The sequence below is a fragment of the Ahaetulla prasina genome, chromosome 15 (assembly GCF_028640845.1).
Source record: "Ahaetulla prasina isolate Xishuangbanna chromosome 15, ASM2864084v1, whole genome shotgun sequence".
In the NCBI taxonomy this organism is placed as follows: domain Eukaryota; kingdom Metazoa; phylum Chordata; class Lepidosauria; order Squamata; family Colubridae; genus Ahaetulla; species Ahaetulla prasina.
Window position 1 is genome coordinate 16,109,969 of NC_080553.1, and position 18,783 is coordinate 16,128,751.

General features: G+C 38.3%; 1 protein-coding gene across 2 annotated transcripts in view; it reads right to left on the minus strand.

Moving 5' to 3' along the window:
- Positions 1–15,321, minus strand: part of MORC2 (MORC family CW-type zinc finger 2) — a 40,427-nt gene extending 25,106 nt beyond the window's left edge. Inside the window, exons 1-4 of one of the 2 annotated variants that reach the window (XM_058157994.1) lie at positions 14,837–15,321; positions 7,712–7,765; positions 6,169–6,203; positions 5,786–5,854 (exon numbers count right to left, since the gene is read on the minus strand). In XM_058157994.1, coding sequence (XP_058013977.1) covers positions 5,786–5,854; positions 6,169–6,203; positions 7,712–7,765; positions 14,837–14,904 — 226 coding nt within the window. In that variant the 5' untranslated portion in view covers positions 14,905–15,321. The remainder of the gene's footprint in view (positions 1–5,785; positions 5,855–6,168; positions 6,204–7,711; positions 7,766–14,836) is intronic. The other variant, XM_058157995.1, reaches the window with a different exon arrangement.
- Positions 15,322–18,783: the final 3,462 nt, after the last annotated feature.

Sequence of the window (18,783 nt, forward strand, 5' to 3'; positions counted from 1 at the left end):
AAAAGCTCTGAGCTCTTCCAATTTCCTTGGTGTCATCAAGTAAAGTCTAGGATTCGGTAGTTTGGCCCTGGATAGGATCTTGATCGCAGTCTGTCATGGTGGAACTCCAGTATTCGCTAGGTGTGGCACTAATGGCTTCTTTCCGTTCTTCAGTTGAGGCCGTGTTTTCCCCTTTCACTTTCTTAATATGTGACGTGTGGTTACTTAGTTTCACTTTCTTGGGGTTTCCCGTTCTGGGTTTTGCCGGAGGATTTTTAACACTTTTCTCTTGCAGTCTGCGGGACGTGGTAGCTCAGTGGATAAGACGGTGAGCTTGTTGATCAAAAGGCTGGCAGTTCAGCGGTTTGAATCCCGAGTGCCTCATAACGGGGTGAGCGCCCGTGACTTGTCCCAGCTTCTGCCAACCTAGCAGTTCGAAAACACATTAAAAAAATGCAAGTATGAAAATAGGGACCACCTTTGGGAAGGTAACAGCGTTCCGTGCACCTTTGGCATTGAGTCTGCTGGCCACATGACCACGGAGATGTCTTCGGACAGCGCTGACTCTATGGCTTTGAAACGGAGATGAGCACCGCCCCCTAGAGTCGGGAATGACTAGCACTTACATGCGAGGCGAACCTTTACCTTTACCTTTCAATCTATGGACAAGTTCCATTTTTCCAGCCAAGCCAAACCAAGCCTCATGGGATGGTCCATTCCCGGGGCTACAATGAATCTAATAGCCTCTTTGTGAGGTCCCATGTTTATTTATTTTTACTACTGGTTCAGTCAAAAAGGTCCCCTGCTAGCGAACCATCTAACTGCAAGAAGGCCATTAGAGGTTTTAACTCTTGAAGTTGTGGTACAAGCCTCTCCTCTACATTTAGGCTAACTACGGTAGGCAACCTGGAGTCCAGTAAAACCATCATCATGCCCTGCATCCCAAGGAAGCCACCATTAGTTCTATGCTGATTGTCACTGGGATTAGAAGGCCACTTATAATAGGGATCGTCTTCTCTCCGCTGTCAACCTCTTGGTCCAAGTTGGGCCTTTGATCGGAGTTCCCGCACCATCGCTGGACGATGGGGTGAACTCTACGATCTCAATCCTTCTTAATGATCCCTTTCAAGGTTTAAAGGTTGCTTTAGTCTTCTTGGGAGCTTTGTGAGTGTTTGTATTTGGCCCCAGGAAGGACAATCAGCTGTTTGGTGGCCATCTTTGCCACATCAGAAACATCACATATTGCAATGCCTAGGACTGGCCCTCCCCTTTCCCATCTGGGATGAGTCCTTCCTTTATGGGGTGTAAGGGTTTCATTGCTCCCAGTCAAGTGTGTTCGTGAAACGTCACCAAGTCAATCTCCATCTCACCAGCCAACTTGTACCATTGCTGGTGGGTTCTAAGTGCTCCTTGTGACAGACAGGTTGTTGTGGCCCATGCCCAAGTAGGTAGTAGTAGACGCAATCAGTTCAAAACAGATAAGACTTTATTAGAACAGCTGAGAATTTAACTCATTCTAAGCGTCGTCCAAACTAAATCAAAGCAAATTCTTCATAACACAATTCTTCAGTCTTATCACCAACCTTGGTCAAAGTAGGCAAACTGCCAAAGGCTTTTCTTGGCGAAAGTTCAAAAGCAGAAGACGCTGACAAGAAATAAATGCAGCGAGACAAGGAGCAAGGATATTAATGTAGTTTTCCGACAAAGAGCTCAAATGCCGTTGCTGGTCTTTTAAGCCTTATGGGAGGGGCCAATCATCTCTTGGCCTTACTCCCGAGTTGTCCTCTTTGCTTTAGCTGTTCTTGCCTTCTGGCAGCTCTTCTCATGCGTGCATTAGGAGCAGGCTTCTCCTGTTCCTCTGCCTCACTACTGTCAGCCTCTGGGGGCTCTGGAGTTTGCACATCACTCCCTTATGGCCCTGGCCCGACCTCTGCCTCCGATGCAGAGCCTACCCCAGACTCCAGGACTGGCCCCTGTTCTTTCTCAGCCTCCTCACTGTCCGACTCCGTTGCCAGCTCCGCAGGCTGCTGGTGGACCACAACACAGGTGTAGATCTTGCAGTCTCAGAAGTACTCGATCAGCATTGCCTGGGCCAGTCTACTAGTTGACTGGCTAGGCTCTGGAACTCTTGGATATAGGCTGCAACAGACCTCTTCCCTTGCCTGATCGATTTTATTTGGATCATTGCCTTCCGAGTCACCAGGCGGTTCTTAAACCTCTGCCTTAGGGCCAGCATGAAGTTGTCAAAGTGGTGTAGTTCCTCATCGTCATATGGAGCAACAAGCCATTCAGCTGTCTTGCCCTCCATGCCCCAGGCATGGAGTACCATAATTGAGCCAGGAAAAACACCAGCTGCTTTAAGTTCCTGTCGTACTTCACCCCCAATCCTGATGGTTGGTGCTATCCCCGACCTGGAAAGGCAACCGGTGCTATTTCCTCCTTTGAAAGATAAGCATTGTGTTTTGTTTTTTTAAACATAAAAACATAAAGAAAACATAAACTTCGTGTATGGTTTGCATTCAGCATACTTTTGTATTAAATTGGTAAACTCTTTGAAAAAAGAATTCATGTGAACTCCCAGTATATTGAGAATTAGTGCTTTATGGCAAAATTATCCTTCAAGGCAAGTGTGACTCCTGGTGATTTCACAAACACGCCTATCTAGTTTTCTTGAGAGAAATGTGAAAGTGAATAATCACTGCTTTCTTCAAGGATGCTATTTTGGCTTTCCAATCCATACAACAACCCTGGATGTCTCCCATCCAGCCACTACCCAGTCTCCAAGTAGAGATAATATCAGTCAAGTATAGCCACCAACTGAGATAGTTCATCCTTTGAGGGGTCCTTGGTGATCTCTGAGCTTGTTTTCTTGCCGACACTTCCATTAACCAAACTAGGTAACATCATCAGTGCTAGTAATGAGTACAGTGGTGGCTTGCTCTGTCAGTGCTGGTGGGGGTGGTCTTAAGAGACCCTTTGGTTGGGCTGTTTATTATTGGCTCTTTGGCAGTTTCTTGATTAGGGTATTGTTGACTTGATTGTTGGTCTGATGTTAACCTTGGAATTAATCTATGCTGACCTGAGTTGAATTCAATTTTTTTTTACTACCGGTCCTGTGAGCATGGCTTGGTGGGCATGGTGGGGCTTGGTGGACATGGTAGGGGAAGGAAACTTCAAAATCCCCATTCCCACCCCACTCTGGGGCCCGCCAGAGGTGGTATTTGCTGGTTCTTTGAACTACTTAAAATTTCCCCTACCCGTTCTCCACAATTTGTCAGAACCTGCTGAATAGCACCCCTGATCTGGGTGCTGATTGCTAGTGGAGAGGTGTTTGGGTCTTTTTTGGGCTGGGTGATAGTCCCTTTAGCATAGTCTTTAGATGTTGTTAATATCTATCCCATTTCCCCCAAAATAAGACATCCCCTGATAATGAGCCCAATCGGGCTTTTGAGTGCATGGCAATCAGGCCAAGCACTTATTTCAGGGTTCAAAAAAATGTAAGACAGGGTCTTATTTTCGGGGAAACACGGTATGTGTCTATTGATGGCTAATTTGTCAGAGTGGCAGCCTTTTAGAAATTCTCCGATGTTTTTGGACTTGGCCTGGTCTAGGATTGTCACATTTTCCTAATTGAAACAATGATTATATTTGTTTATCTGTTATGAAATTAAAAGTTTTTCATCATGGTTTCTGATGGGTAGTTGGTGTTCATGGATGCATTCTGCCAGTCTTCTGCCCGTTTGTTCTACATACTGGTTGTTGCAATTCTTAAGATTGCATGTTGTAGATGACTTCTGTTTTTTCTTCTGGGGTTGCTGGGTCTTTTGGTTTGCTTAGGATGTTTTGAAGGGCTTCAGTTGGCTTGTGTGCTACGCCGATTCCATGTAGTTGTAGTAATCTGTTGGGAGTTTCTGAGATATTCTTGTATCTCGTATCTCATAGATATTATATGTACGTCAATGTAATTCTTTTCAGGGTTTGTGTTGGTTGTGCTGTGTTGGGTTGACTGGTCAGGGACTTTTTGATAAAGTTGAATGAATATCCATTTTATTGGAAGATGTTGTATAGATGCTCCATTTCCTTTTTCTGCTGTTCCCCGGTTGCTGCAGTGCGTTTGGGCTCATCTGAATGAAGTCCTTACGCAGCTCCTCTTGTGGGAGGTTGGGTTGTTGTTTTGGTAGTGGAGCAGCTGACTAGTATGGGTGGTTTTTCTGTACACTTGTGTTTCTGGTTTGCCATTGTGGTCTCTGATGATCAGGATGTCCAGGAAGAGTAGTGAGTTGTTTTCTTCTTGGTTAGTAAACTGGATTCCTTTAAAAATGTTATTGATGGGTCTTTGGGTATTCTCTAATTGGTCCTTCTTATTACAGTGAAGATGTCGTATTTATATATCTGATCCATATTTTTGGTGTTATTTGTGGAAATGCTATGGCTTCTAGATATTCCATGACAACCTCCGCGTAAGTCCTGAAAGCGGTGATCCCTTAGGTATATATTTAATTTTTGGGTAAAAGTTCACCCTTTGCATCATGGTAAAATGGCAAATTGTTTTCACTTGTCAAGAAAATGAATATAAAAATACCATCCTCTGTATCTTATGTATGTTTCTTCCGTTCCTGAAAGAATCTAAAATCATGATAGACTGTCATTAAAACGAGATATTTCCTAAAATCATCCACAGAAAGAAACTAAGCCTCTGGAGGAACCTGTCCCATAAATATTTACCACCAGAGTAAGGCATCAATGTGATCATAAAAGCTTGCTGCTACATTGAAAGCACTTTTATATAGATATTGTTTAAAAACGAGGGATAATAGAATTAGAAAAAAAAATAGGAGGACTTAACTTTGTATCAGAAGAAACCCATAGAGGAAATTCCAAGCAACACAACAACTATTAACGGTCAAGATAAAACTGACTTGAAAGGCAGTGCCTATTATGTGGTTTTGCTCTACGCAGAAACAATTTGTACTCAAGACTGAATAGATATTGCAAATTTACCTCTACTTTCTTTCCTTTTCCATTGCAGAACTTTTAAAAATTATCATGTTGCTATGAAAAAGAAATCCTAATTTTTTAAAAAATTGTCAAATGCAATTTTAATTAAGTTTGTATTTTGTATTTTGAGCAATTTGTGTAAAATATTATTACTTCAAAACCAACATTACAGCTAGATAAAACAAAGAATGGAAGTTCAAATAAACAAGAATGGAAGCTCAAATATAAAAAAGCAAATGATACAAGAGAGCTATTCTTTATACTTAAAATTATTCTTTATAATACTGAATATTTTATAGTTTCAAAACTCTATTTGGGAAAGACCTTACAATTTAGCAGTAGTAACAGTTTTAGAAAAAAACATGATCATCCACTTGGCTGATAGTTTAAGTCACATAAGTATTTTCTTAAAAAAATTCTAGAATACTCCACTTCAGACTATTTAATAATAAAGATTTCTTATACAAATACACAAATTCATTATCACTAATATGACAAGTCAAAAAGTATCAAGTTAAAGAAGTGTGTGATTTGTGTGCAGATTATCAGATTACAATTTACTCATTAAATTACCATACAGTTTTGAAGGCACCTCATTTGAAATTTCAACTGAATTGCCTTTGAAATTGACCTTCAGAGCACACTAATCAACAGATCTTAAAAATATATTTTTGTCATTCTGCCTTTGCTGACTTGACAAAATATTCTAACAAGCTTTGGTAAAAAATAATGGATCATCCATAGCGGACGTACTGTAATCTGTCAATTTGAAATATTATTTCCCCACCCCCCATCTCTTTTTACTTACTTGGGTCCATTCCAGCTCCATCGTCCAAAAAGCACAGCATGAATCCACCTCGAAGATCTTCACGATTCTCTATGAAAAGAGAAGACTTTGAGTGACGGGTCTATAATCCTTCTTTTATATTAGGAATAAAAATTGCAGTGTTCAAACTGTTTATCATACATGATGTCATATTTTATTGGTAGAACAGCATCAAGAACTAATGAAATAAAGCTTATGTAAGGGCCTGGGAATGAAATCAGCGAACAGATAAAACCATGTAACACTTTCTTAGTTCTCATATTAAATATGTACATATTCTGTGTGTTCTACCCATTCCACTTTCCAATCTGCCTTCCGTGTTCCATGACTATCTAAGCAAGCTATAAGGAAAAAAGTTAACTTACCAGCAAAGATATCTATCCTTGTGGCACTTGCGTCTCTACAAAACAGCAATAAGGAATCGGTTTTAGTTGAAGATCAGCTATCACACCTGATAGAGGTATTGTAAGTTACTTTATTCTGTTCTTTAAGCACTTTTGTACCATGCAACAAGGTATTTTAAAATCGTAGATGAAAATAAGAGCAAAAAAGGGAACACTTTCATGGAGATAGAAAGGCTAGTGAGCTAACTAGGTGTAAAGCAGTCAAGATCTTTGAAGTTGTGATCAATACAATTTTAATTACATTCATAGGAGCTGATACTATTTATCCATTTTTTAAAAAAATTGATTCAATCAATTCATTAACAGCCCATTTTGAATGCAAGTAATTGTTTTAAATTCAAACTGGGACTCCTTATTTAGCTATAAAGCATGCTTTTTCCTGTTCATTCTCACAATTCCATATGAATATTCCGTTTAGAAGCTATCCTTCTAAATTAGGAATTTGTTTTTATTATGCTTTCCTGCAATCAAGCACTATTCCTATGATTTTCTCGTTCAAATTTTTTTTTTATCAAATCAAAGATTAGGTTTCCCCTCATGATCATCTATTCCCATCCACATTACAGTATCTGTTTTCCCCTCCAACAGAAATTACTTCAAGCCAATTTGCAGCACCATCATTGCCGACTGTGAAGAAGGCAACACACGTACACCAGTTAATCAACATTATAGTACAAAAACTAGCACTTAATCAACTTGATGCTTCAGCCTTCATTTTATTTGGTATTTAAATAGCTCACTATTTGTGAGAAGGCAGCCACGTAGCTAATATACCATTACATTCCTTTGCTCACTAAATTAAAATAAGAAAACATTTAAAAATGGTGTCTTAACCTCCGAGAAATGTCAGCCCAGAAATTAGGAGTGAGGCAAGAGATCCTGACAACAGATAATATTCTGTCAAAAAGCTCCACCTAGCTCTAAGCAATTCTACTGGAATCAATTTCTGCTGAATTGCAACTGCAATGGAAATAAATGACATCAGCAAAGTTGATACCGTTTCCCCCAAAATAAGACATCCCCTGATAATAAGCTCAATCGGGCTTTTAAGTGCACGGCAATAAGGCCAATCACTTATTATAGGGTTCAAAAAAATATAAGACAGGATCTTATTTTCGGGGAAACATGGTAGGGCACAAAGTTATAGCATCACATGAGTCTACAAGCATTCTAGGAGAGTATTAAATACTGCATAATTGTTTTTGGATGTGTTATTTTCAATTTAATAAGCAACTTAAATTAGCACTGAGCAAAATTCAATAAAAGCAATATTTAGTATTTCCAGTATAGCGTGTGTAAAGTTATTTTTAAATCTTTACATTCAATTTCTCAGTAAGTACAATAAAACAATGAAGTTAAATCCAGTGCAATTTAAGCATTTTGTAAACTATTTTTTTTATTAGCATTATCAAATTTCTTTGCTGACCATTTTACTTTTCAAGGTGACTGAATAATGCAAGAAAAAAAATTCAAACCTAGGAAGTTATTGTGTTAAGTATATTACCTTGCATTATCTACAAGCTCAGCAAGGGCTCCAAACAAGAATTCATGTGTGGTTCTGCAATGCCAAACAGAATCGGGAAAAATCCTTTGAATCCGGGAAGCAGTGTACATATACATTATTGACCCTATCTAATTTACAACAAGTTCTTAAAGTGGCCCAGAAAATTACATAAAACTGTCTCTCAAAACAGAACAAATTTCTACAATTAACTATGGCAGCATATTCTGGGCTTACTCAAAGTAAGACAACACAAGACAAGCATAATAAAAAAAAATCAACAAAACAGACCTTTTTCAAAAGGTTTCAAATGTGTAAACTATTAATAATTCAATTTGAAATCGTTCTTGACATATGTAGCATTAAGAGATTTCTTTTCTATAAAAGTGGATTTCCTAATTTCACAATCTGTTTGTAGGAAATTCTGCATCCTTTTGGTGATGCAAACGTTCAGAAATGCATGTTAATAACTACTCCTAATCCAGAAAACTAAAGAAAAATCTTAAATTTGCACTTCTAACAATTCAATGCTAATCCCATTTTACTATTCTTAACCACTAATACAGTAATAAATGCTCAAAATAGTATTTACATTAACTATTATTTTGGCAAAAATTGAAAAAGTAGTAATTTTTTTAATCACTTTTACGACTTCTTGAGTTCCTAAGACTTGAATAAGGCAATTTTATCATTGATCTAGTATCTAAAATGACATAGGCCTTTTGCATTGTGGCACCAACATGCCATTCAGTGGTGATGTCTCTTGAAAGAATCCCAAGTTGTATTCCCGTTCACAGTAAAAGCAAATTTCCCTAAAATACAGGGAATTAAGGACAAATCTCTCAGAATACTTGGAGGTTATTTAAAAGTATTGTAAGTGAAATAAAATAATTCATAAAAGATGTACTGTAACAAAGTGCAAATCAATGCTGGAATAGTTAATGAGCAAAGTCAGAGAAGACACAACAAAGTCGCCTGTTGTTATTCAACAACTGAACAATAATAACTGAGATACGAAGTTCCATACAAAAGGATCACAAACTGTTATTTGTGATTGTCAAGTAGAGGACATATAATAATGGTTGTAAGTTAAAGAAAGGAAGGTTCTATTTGAACACTATGAAACAGATCCATAATAGCAAGAGCACACTGACTACAGAACAAAAATAATGAACTATCCTTCACTATAGTTATTCAACTAAACATCTCTTGGATATTTTAATTTGGATAACTGCATTAAGCAAGAGATTGGTTTTCTAGGTTTTTTTCCCCCAAGCAAGTTGTCTTAGCATCTATCTTCCCTTTTGAGGAGATAAGGCAGATCACTATGCCTGAGCTTGCTTTCCAAAAAAAGCAAGCTCAGGCACAGCATTACACCAAATGAGTAACAGAAATAACAAGAAATTATATTATAAACTTGACTGTTAAAGAACAGCAAATCCTAGCTTTCAAAACCAACCATATTAGGATTCTTAAAGAACTCAAAACATTGAATGTTGTGGGTTTCTAAGAAAAGCTTACGCATTTTTCAAGGACTGGAAAAATAAAACCTCCAATTTCTACTAAGCGATAAAAGACGGGATGTTTACATTTTTATATCAGTTTAACATCCACTTGCTAACACTATATGCCATAGAACTAAGAACAGGATTCAGCAAGGCTTCTGCTAAGTGCCAAGTGCTGTCACGGTAATCTTTATTCATTTTTAACAAGTCATGGAAACAATTTTTACAGATAGTCCTTGACCACAACTGGGACCAGAACATCTGTTGCTAATGAGTTGCACCTGATTTTCAGCATTTGTCATTACGAGTTTTAAATAAATACAACTTCTCCCACTCACTTCGCTTGTTGGAAGCCCCCTGAGAAGGTTGCAATGCTCCATACATAACATGGGAAATGTAATCTGATCTTGTGAAAGGCAAGACAGGTTGCATTGTAAATTTTATTCTGTTCTCTAACTTAAGTATCAGCGAAAATATAATTGAATCCAACCATGTAATCTGGATTTTAGTTTTACTAACTAGGAATTCTACATAAAAAGAGCCATTTCTACTGTAAATTGGTAATTTTATCATCTACAGTAATGATTAATAGTTGGGTCTAATCCAAAGAATCAAGACCCATTAGTAATTATGTATAGAGAAATCTTATTTCAGAAAGCCGCACTATTTTCCAATTTCCATTTTGTCTAGATGATCATCTGGATGTTCCAAGGCAAGCAGTTTTCTTCAAAGATGCAATATTATTTTTATTTTTAAAAATGCAGTTTAAATATTTCTGCCAGTTATTACCGAACCTTGTGGAAAACTGTAGAATCTTCACAAGGACCTACCGAAAATAAGCACAGAGAATTTGGGAAAGAGGGAACTAGATGGTTCTCCAAATGTCTATTTTCGAAGAGCAAAACCAACAAATTCTTCAGATTCTTTTTTTTTAATTCAAAAAGTTTTACAAAAAAAAAAATCCCCCCCTTTCCCCCAACCCCCCTCCCTTCACTAATACCCTCCCCCCTCCCCCCTGACTTCCCAGAACAAGCACAAGGTATAGATTCTTCTCTCCATCAATCTACAAGTAATAGCCACTGAATGTTTAAGGTAGAAGAAAGACACAACTAAAAGGAAAGGATGAGCCATGGTGGCGGTGGTTAGAGTGCAATACTGCAGCCACTTTTGCTGACTGCCAGCTGACTGCAATTTGGCAGTTCAAATCTCACCAGGCTCAAGGTTGACTCAGCTTTCTATCCTTCTGAGGTGGGTAAAATGAGGACTCAAATTGTTGGGGGCAATTTACTGACTCTGCAAACCGCTTAGAGAGGGCTGTAAAGCACTGTGAAGTGGTATATAAGTCTGAGTGCTATTGCTATTAATATAGTACACCACTTTTTAAATCTATTGTGAACTTAAATTGTTTCATTTTAATAAAGATCTGTCTTACGTTTCAATAGTTGTTTTTCCCCCAAAACATCAGTTATCATTCAATATTCTGAAGTCTCATTAAGTCATAGGTGGATTTTTCTCACCTTTCCTTATTGCATATGGACTGGTACTCAAATAACTGGTTTTATATAGATACATAAACAATCCCAAGCAGGTAAAATGCGTCCTTCACCATGACATGGGAGAATGTTGTGTACAATTCCCAAATTTGATTCTTATCTTGAAGATCTATAATCCCAAATTAATGAATCCCCCCCAAAAACTATTTTTGGATTCAAATTAAACATCCTATAAACAACCTAAACATTAATTCACTAAATCAGGGAGACAAAAGATGCTAATAAGCAACTTTTTGTATACCAGAAGACATTTGTTCATTCAGTATATAAACATAAGGTCATATAATCATGTATTTATAATATGGCATGTTATATTAAATGACCTGATTATAACAATGCTTCCAGGTGAATTCTCGGAGAATCATCAGATCCTCAGCATAATTTATCATTCTGTGTTATTGTAAAAATGGAATTGGAAGTGACAGAGCACAATGTTGTCTTTTGAGAGAATTTGGGATTTAAATTACTATAAGTATATCGAACTGATTATGCACTCTCCGATGACTTTCCCTACTTATTATCCATTCAATGCTTTCTCTCCACTTAGTTAGGGTTATTCAGACAATCAGAACTATTTATTGTTCAATTGTTCATGCTGAATTCAGTCAAATGCCGAAAACATTTAATCATATTCATTTCAATTATATTCAATATCAGCTATGCAAGTTTGATGGCTCCTAGCAGGAAACAGATCCAGGAAACTACAGACCAATCAGCCTGACATCAATATCTGGGAAGATCCTGGAAAAGATAATCAAAAACAGATCTGCGAACACCAAGAAGCAGTTATAACCAGAAGCCAACATGGTTGTCAAAAACAGATCATGCCAGACAAATCTTATTGCATTCTTTGACAAATGACTAAATTAATGGACCAGTCAAATGCTGTAGACATATTTGGATTTCAGTGAGGAATTTAACAAATTCTTTAACATAGATCATAACCTACTTCTTGGTAGGCTAAAAAATGTGGGATAGCATCATCACCAGATAGATTTGTAACTGACAAACCACACTCAACAAGTGGTCCTTAATGGTACTATACCTACATGGAGGGAAGTAAGCAGTGGAGTACCGTAAGGTTCTGTCTACGTACTCTTCAATATCTTCATGACTTAGATGAGAGAACAGAAGGGGAACTCATCAAATCTGAGATGACACTAAGCTGTCAAAAATAGTCAATATCCCAGATGACAGGCTCAGAATCCAAATGGATCTCAACAGACTTGAACACTGGGACCTATCCAACAAAATGAAATTTAATGTACAGAAAAGTAAGATTTTACACTCGGGCAGGAAAAATAAAATGTACAAGATTAGGTGCAATCTGGCTAAAAAGCAATAAGTGTGAGAGGGATCTTGGGAGTCCTAATGGACAACCACTTAAATATGAGCCAGCAGTGTGCCACAGCAGCCAAACAAGCTAATGCAATCCTTGGTTGTATAAACAGAGGGATAGTCAAGATTATATATATTTCAACGCTGAAGACTATTAAGAGACTGAATAGCCATTTGTCCGAAATGGTATAGATCTCCTGCTTGAACAGGGGGTTGGACTAAAAGATCTCCAAGGTCCCTTCCAACTCTATCTGTATATCTTTATTAAATATACCTGAAACTGCATAGATTATTTTCAGCTTCACACATTCACTAAATACCTACACAGCTGATTTGACAAGGAACATTATTTTACTGAAATACTACAAAGCCTGCTTCAGCAGATGACAACAGGAAGCAATATTGACTATCTCAAAAAAATTAGGCAGAACTGGACCCGGTTAGAACCTGCATGGAAATTTATCAGGTTTCAAATTAGATTCAGAAATTTTTTAAAAAATCAGTAAATCACTACCATATTGCCAAGAAAATTACATGGATGAACCATGTGGTCACCAGGAGTTGAGCTCAATCTTATCACAAAGTCTACTACATATCACCTTTATTCATGCCCATTTCTATTTGGTTTAATTTCTCCTGTATTTCCCCAAGTAGCAAAATTTTTTGAAACACCAGTTTAAAGCCGATTAATCTTGTTTAAATTTAGTTACCAGTAAATGTCTTAAGTCAAAATTTGTGCGTTACTTTCTATGCTCTAGCTATAATCTGAACATATAATCTTCACTTTTGTTCTCAAAGACAACTGAGGTTTTGCCCCATTTTATGATCTTTCTTGTCATAATTGTTAAGTGAATCACTGCACTTGTTAAGTAACATAGTTGTTAAATGAATCTGGCTTCCCAATTTTGCTTGTCAGAAGGGTGAAAGAGATGATCACATGACCATGTTGCCAGGTGGCTGATTTTTAATCATGTGACCATGGGGCTGCTGCAATGGTTGTGTGAAAACTGACCCCAAGTCATTTTTGTCATAGCCATTGTAATGGATGGTTGTAAGTCGAAGACTAACCCAGTTTCTCTCGTTTCTGAATATCAACACTTTTAACTTTAGCATTTAAAATGCTCAGGAACCATTCTGCAAGACTGATCAGTTGTACGATTTCAGCAGATTCCACATTATCCTAAAATCATAACATTTCAAACATCCTATAAACTAATGAGGAAACCAGGACCTGATTTTAACATATGCCAATTCTGACGGAATCTCAAGGAATGAACAATCTGAGATACTGTATGAAAATTAAATGAAAAACATACTGCCTCACATTACTCCATGTTCATTAGTGAGCATATGTGGCCATAGAGTTATACATCATTATCATATATTCCCAGATTGGAAGTTCCTTTTCTTCTTTAGCCAAAAACTTTAAAAATTCAGTCCAACTTTCCATTTGGCTGCTTTTACCATGGAAAGTGACAAATATATCTATCAAAGATTCCAGAGTTTCCTGTTATCACAATTGCATCTTCATTAAATCAAGGAGATTCTAGGAATATACCACTGTCAGAATTAAGGTATATTAGCTCTTGCACTAATAGAATAGCATGATATCACAAACTTCACATTCAGTAATCATCTCTGCATCTTTCCTATCATGATTCTCTTGTTCCCATTTGTTTTTTTTAATGCAAAAGCCATTTCTCCTTTCTGTAAGAGAAATCCGACAAAACTATAACTAAAGAATTGATTCTTCTTTGATATGCATCGCAAATCTTATATGCACATCATATATGCTATTTTTCTTAGAACTATTTTGTTATTATTCCATTTCATGGCACATTCTGTGGTTTCTGTACCGTCAAATTGTGGGAGCAGTTTTTGTCACATCTTGACATCTAACGTCACTTATTAAATAAAATGCATTCTTTCTTGACATGTATTCAGAAGCTGGCAAGCGGTGTATCTTTTTGTCAATACAAGTAATCTAACTAAAAACAAGATGTAGATATTCCGCTGTGAGTACTGTAGCTTTTTGCAGTGTATTATCATCAAGAACTTGCAGCCATTTATAAATCAAGTCTATCTCAACTGGCAGCAGTTATATTTCTCTGCAAGTCAGTCTCTTCGCTCTTTTTGTGTTCTTGTGGATTAAAATCTTCAGTCAGATTCTCTAACTTCATCTTTAGAATAGGATACTAAATTAGTAACCCATTTCTCATTCCAATATAGTGAAAATACTTACCTACCTACTTCTATTACTTAAAAGTTATGTTTCTTAGGTCGCTCAGTGATCATAAGGCTTGTTTACGAATACCTTTGCAGAATTTTCTATGCATTTTTGCTATCAAATCTTTAGTTATGCAGTATAGCTTATTGCAGTATGTCGTTTTCAGATATTGCATCAGCCTTGTTTCTCAATTCCATATCTTGCTTCATTATTGCATAATCTTTTTAAATCCGTTTTTCCGGTTCCTTGAGCCCAAAGGTTAAAAAAAAGAAGATTCCTTGGGATCCAGTGAATCCTGAGTTGGAGGAGCATCTTCAGCTAGCTGGTTCATGTCAGAGATTCCAAGATGATTTTCATTCATTTTCTGATTGCCCAGGAGAATTAGCTTCTATCCAATAGTGGGGTGTTTTTTTCCGGATTAGTACAGTAGTTATTGCCAAGATCCAAGGAAGAAATCTCTTAATGCTACATGGTAACCCACAGCTTTCTTCCCTTCCTTACTCACGAGTTGGTATGCAGATATTCGAACGTGAGCTGGGCGCGCTGCAGGCTGCTGTAGTTGGCGAAGGCCATGATGGCGACGGACGCCCCTCCCCCACCCAAGCCCCTTCCCCTTGAGGGAAAAGCGGAACGCGCCTGTTTTCCCGCCTCTGCTGCCCTCCTCAGAAGCTACCTCTACCCGTCCCAAGACAGGAGCTTTTCAGCCCAGATCAACATCCTTCGCACATCGGTGCTCCCGGCCGTTGACCCCTCCCCCCGCTTCCCGGCCGTTATCTCCTCAGTTTCAATGTCAGCGCAGCCCTTCGCTGTCCGATCCGCCGCCCCTCCGCCTCAATTCTTCCACAGCCGTCGGCTCCCCTTTTCTCTCCCTCGGAGGGGAACGGCTATCTTCGGGCCTCTCCCCCACCCTTCCTCCCCGATCCCTCGAGGCCACTCATCCGATCCGGCCACACAACCGCTCCGCTCCTCTTTCCTTCACACAATGCGGCGAGGAGAAAGAGGGGGCGGAGCGAAGGCGACAGCGCCCTTCGACGGCGATTGGGGGAGAGCATGTCACGTGGCCAGCACCCGTGGCGCCAGGACCGCGCGAGAGGCGGCCTGAGGGCGGGACTGGCGCTTTTATCCTCTTCTTTCGTCCGCCTCCCCCGCCTGCCTCAGGTGACCGTTGAAAGCGAGCGGGGGAGGGTGGAGCTGACGCACGCGCGTGAGGAGCTCGCTCTCGGTTTCCTCCTCCCCTCTTCTCCCGCCACCTTCTGAGGGGGAGAGTGGCAGTTGAGGCGACAGCTTCTCGCCCCGCGAGGGTTCGAAAAGCGGGCATGCGCACGCCTCTCCTCTCCTCACCCCCCGAAGCGCTAACGGATCGCCGCCTCCTCCTCCTGGCTGGAGCGCGCGCGGCTCCTCAGATCCCCAAGAAGAAGAAGGAGCCATTTTATTTTCCTCAGAAAGCGCGGCGTTTCCACACGGAAGATGGCGGCGAGCTGTCTTTTCGATGCGCGCGCGCGCCGCCTCAGCTCCCTCGCCGCCCGGCTCCTAGTTTTTTGTTTTTTTGTTTTCCTTTTCCCGCGATTTTTTTCAGGAATTTTGACGTAACCGTCGGTTCTCTTCTTTTGCAAATGATCTCTCTTATATACCGAAGTGCTTTTGATGTACATATTGTGCTGACCGTCTGTCATCGCCTCAGATCAGCTTTTTCACCGCGAGGCGCTCTCGCGTCCGGCCATAAATTCGGAGCGAGGAAAAAAAAAAAGTGGTTACGATGGTTCTGAAGTGGAGTGTTGAGCTTTTCGGCAATCTTTGCGTTATAATGAACTGATTTGCGGGTTCCGTGATACAGTAGCACGATATTGTATGTATTTTTCTGTCTGTGTGTGTGTGTGTAGAAAATTTGACACACGTCAATATTTTTTTTGTAAAAAATGTCGTTTCTTTCTTACCGCCTGCGTTTCTTGGATCACAAAATCGCAAGAATTGTATGAGATGAACGTTGGCTCAACGGGAGAGTTCAGTATGTCAAAATGGGAATTTATATTTTTAATACCAATGTTAACAATGGCATTGTTACGTAATGAGAAGTCACAGTGGAAATTCCATCCATTGTCTGCTATCTGATGCATTCTGGGTTCTAATCAAAACAAATTTTCACTATATAACTTACACAGGAGGGTTCATTCTATTGGTATTACTAAATTAAGATGGAGAGCAAAAGAAAAGTAATAATTGGCTGTGCTTTGTTAATTTTCATGACTGCATGTGACAGCCTTTTTTAAATTTACATGACCTCTTTTGATCCCCATTACATTGTGTTTTGTTTCTTTATAGGTAATAAAAAGTCAATTTTTAAATGCAGCTTAGTCAACAAGGAATCCATTTCAGTGAAGGCAGTTGGGCTTGGATCTGTGGTTCTTATTTTTTCCAATCTTCTTAATTCTTCATTAAGAATTTTCTTAATTCTTAAAATTAAGAACCCTTCAGAATATAAATCAGAACATCTGATGTCATTCTCTTAATAAAGCTCTTCAGGAATTTTACTTTTTTGTATTATGGAAGAAATGTTCCTCTTTGTTCATGTTGTTGTTTCCATTCCATTTTTACATCACACAATTTTTGATAACTTAGAAGAACAAGGTGAGTTTTAAGTGATTGATCTTGAAGAAAACACCAGCAAGAATATTGAAACATCAAATTGGATTATTAAAAGTGTAACAAGTTTTTAAATTATTATTCATATATTTATTGAATTCATCACTAAAAGCCCTTTATAGACTCAAGTAAGTATGGAAAAGCAAGAAATGTTTTTTTGCTCATTAGAGTTGAACAAGTTTGCAAGTTACTGAATACAGTTCTGATTGTGAGCACTTTTAGGATATTTCTGATGTATATTTAAGGTCTGTTTTAGTAATAACCGTACCTGTTTTATTTTTTTATGAAGTAAACTAATATATATGTCAAAAGAATGAAAGAGTGAATAAATCTGATAATAGCTTTGCAATAAATTTTATTTAGGATATTGAGCTCTGATTATTGGTTATCATGCAGCATGGAATGATTTTAGGACAGGTATTCTGAATCAGAATTTAAGATTTCTGTAAGCCTAAGTGGAAGCTTTTGGTTCTTGTACCTGCCCACATTCTCAGTTCATACACATACCGGTAGGTTTTCATTAATGTGCAGTTCAGATTCATTTTGAAGGCCATGCAGATTAAAGGATATAACATTGTTTTGACACACCTCAATTTTACAGTGGTTGATTGGTGGTTGCTGGATCTAGAAGATTATGTATTCCTACCTGTTGTGATTGCAGTTCATTTAAAATCCTGGGTTAATGATTTTAAGGTGTTGTTTTTTTTAAAGACAACAATGACAGAATTTATAAGTGCCATTTACTTTGTCAGCTGAGACCCTAATAGTCTTGGAATTTTTGATTATGCTGTGTTGTAACATTCCACTTGGAAATAGATTAGAGGATAAATTAGAAAGGAAAGCTCAAAGTTTAGAATAGAATAGTATTCTTTATTGGTCAAATATGATTGGACACACAAGAAATTGTCTTGGTGCATATGCTCTCTGTGTACATAAAAGAAATGATAAAATAAAAAAGATTTATGGGATTAGTGGCCTATTTTTCTTGAATATGAAGACAACTCAAAATAATGAATAACAAAATGAAAAATAGTACCTTAGGGACAAAGCCAGTTGGGAGACTTTCTGCAAATCTTACCTTCTCAGTCCCAGGAAACAGGCAAATGACTTAGAAAAACATTGCTTACCCCAAGCCCCTCCCTATCTGTGATTGCTGCTGTGCTCTTGGGCTGTGGGAGACCTTAATAGAAAGGAGAGAGGGGAAAGGAGAGTCGGAGGATTAAGAGCCATTTGTCCTAAACGGCATAGGGACTCTTGCTTGATCAATGGGTTGGACTAGAAGACCTCCAAGGTCCCTTCCAATTCTGTTATTCTGTTAACTTCAGGGACTTGCCCAGGCAGTTGCCAGGAGTCAACAGTTATTGGAAGGTACACGTGCACACAAACAGATTGCTAAAATCAATTCTATCTTGTATTCCTTAATATATTTGATGAAACTGCCATGAGACTCATCATTTTTTTTACTATACTAGGAAAACATTTATTTCCTAGTATTTTACTAGTTACATTGTAATTTGTTGTGCACTGCTTAGTCATTGGAATTGAGTGGTATATAAGTTTAATATAAACTGCTTGGAAAGGAATATTCTTTGAACCCCAAGGTGCAAATTTTTAGTATTTGTGACTTATAGTTAAGGGATTTTTCTTTGTTTTTCCAGAAATGTTATGTTCAATTAATTATGTATTTGGTCATAATTGCAACATGTTTATAAATACAGTATATAGTCAGCTCTTTCAGTTTTGCCTGGTATCGTCTTGCTGTATTAAATGGGTACTCAGTATGTTTATGGCATGTTAATAGCAACAGACCTA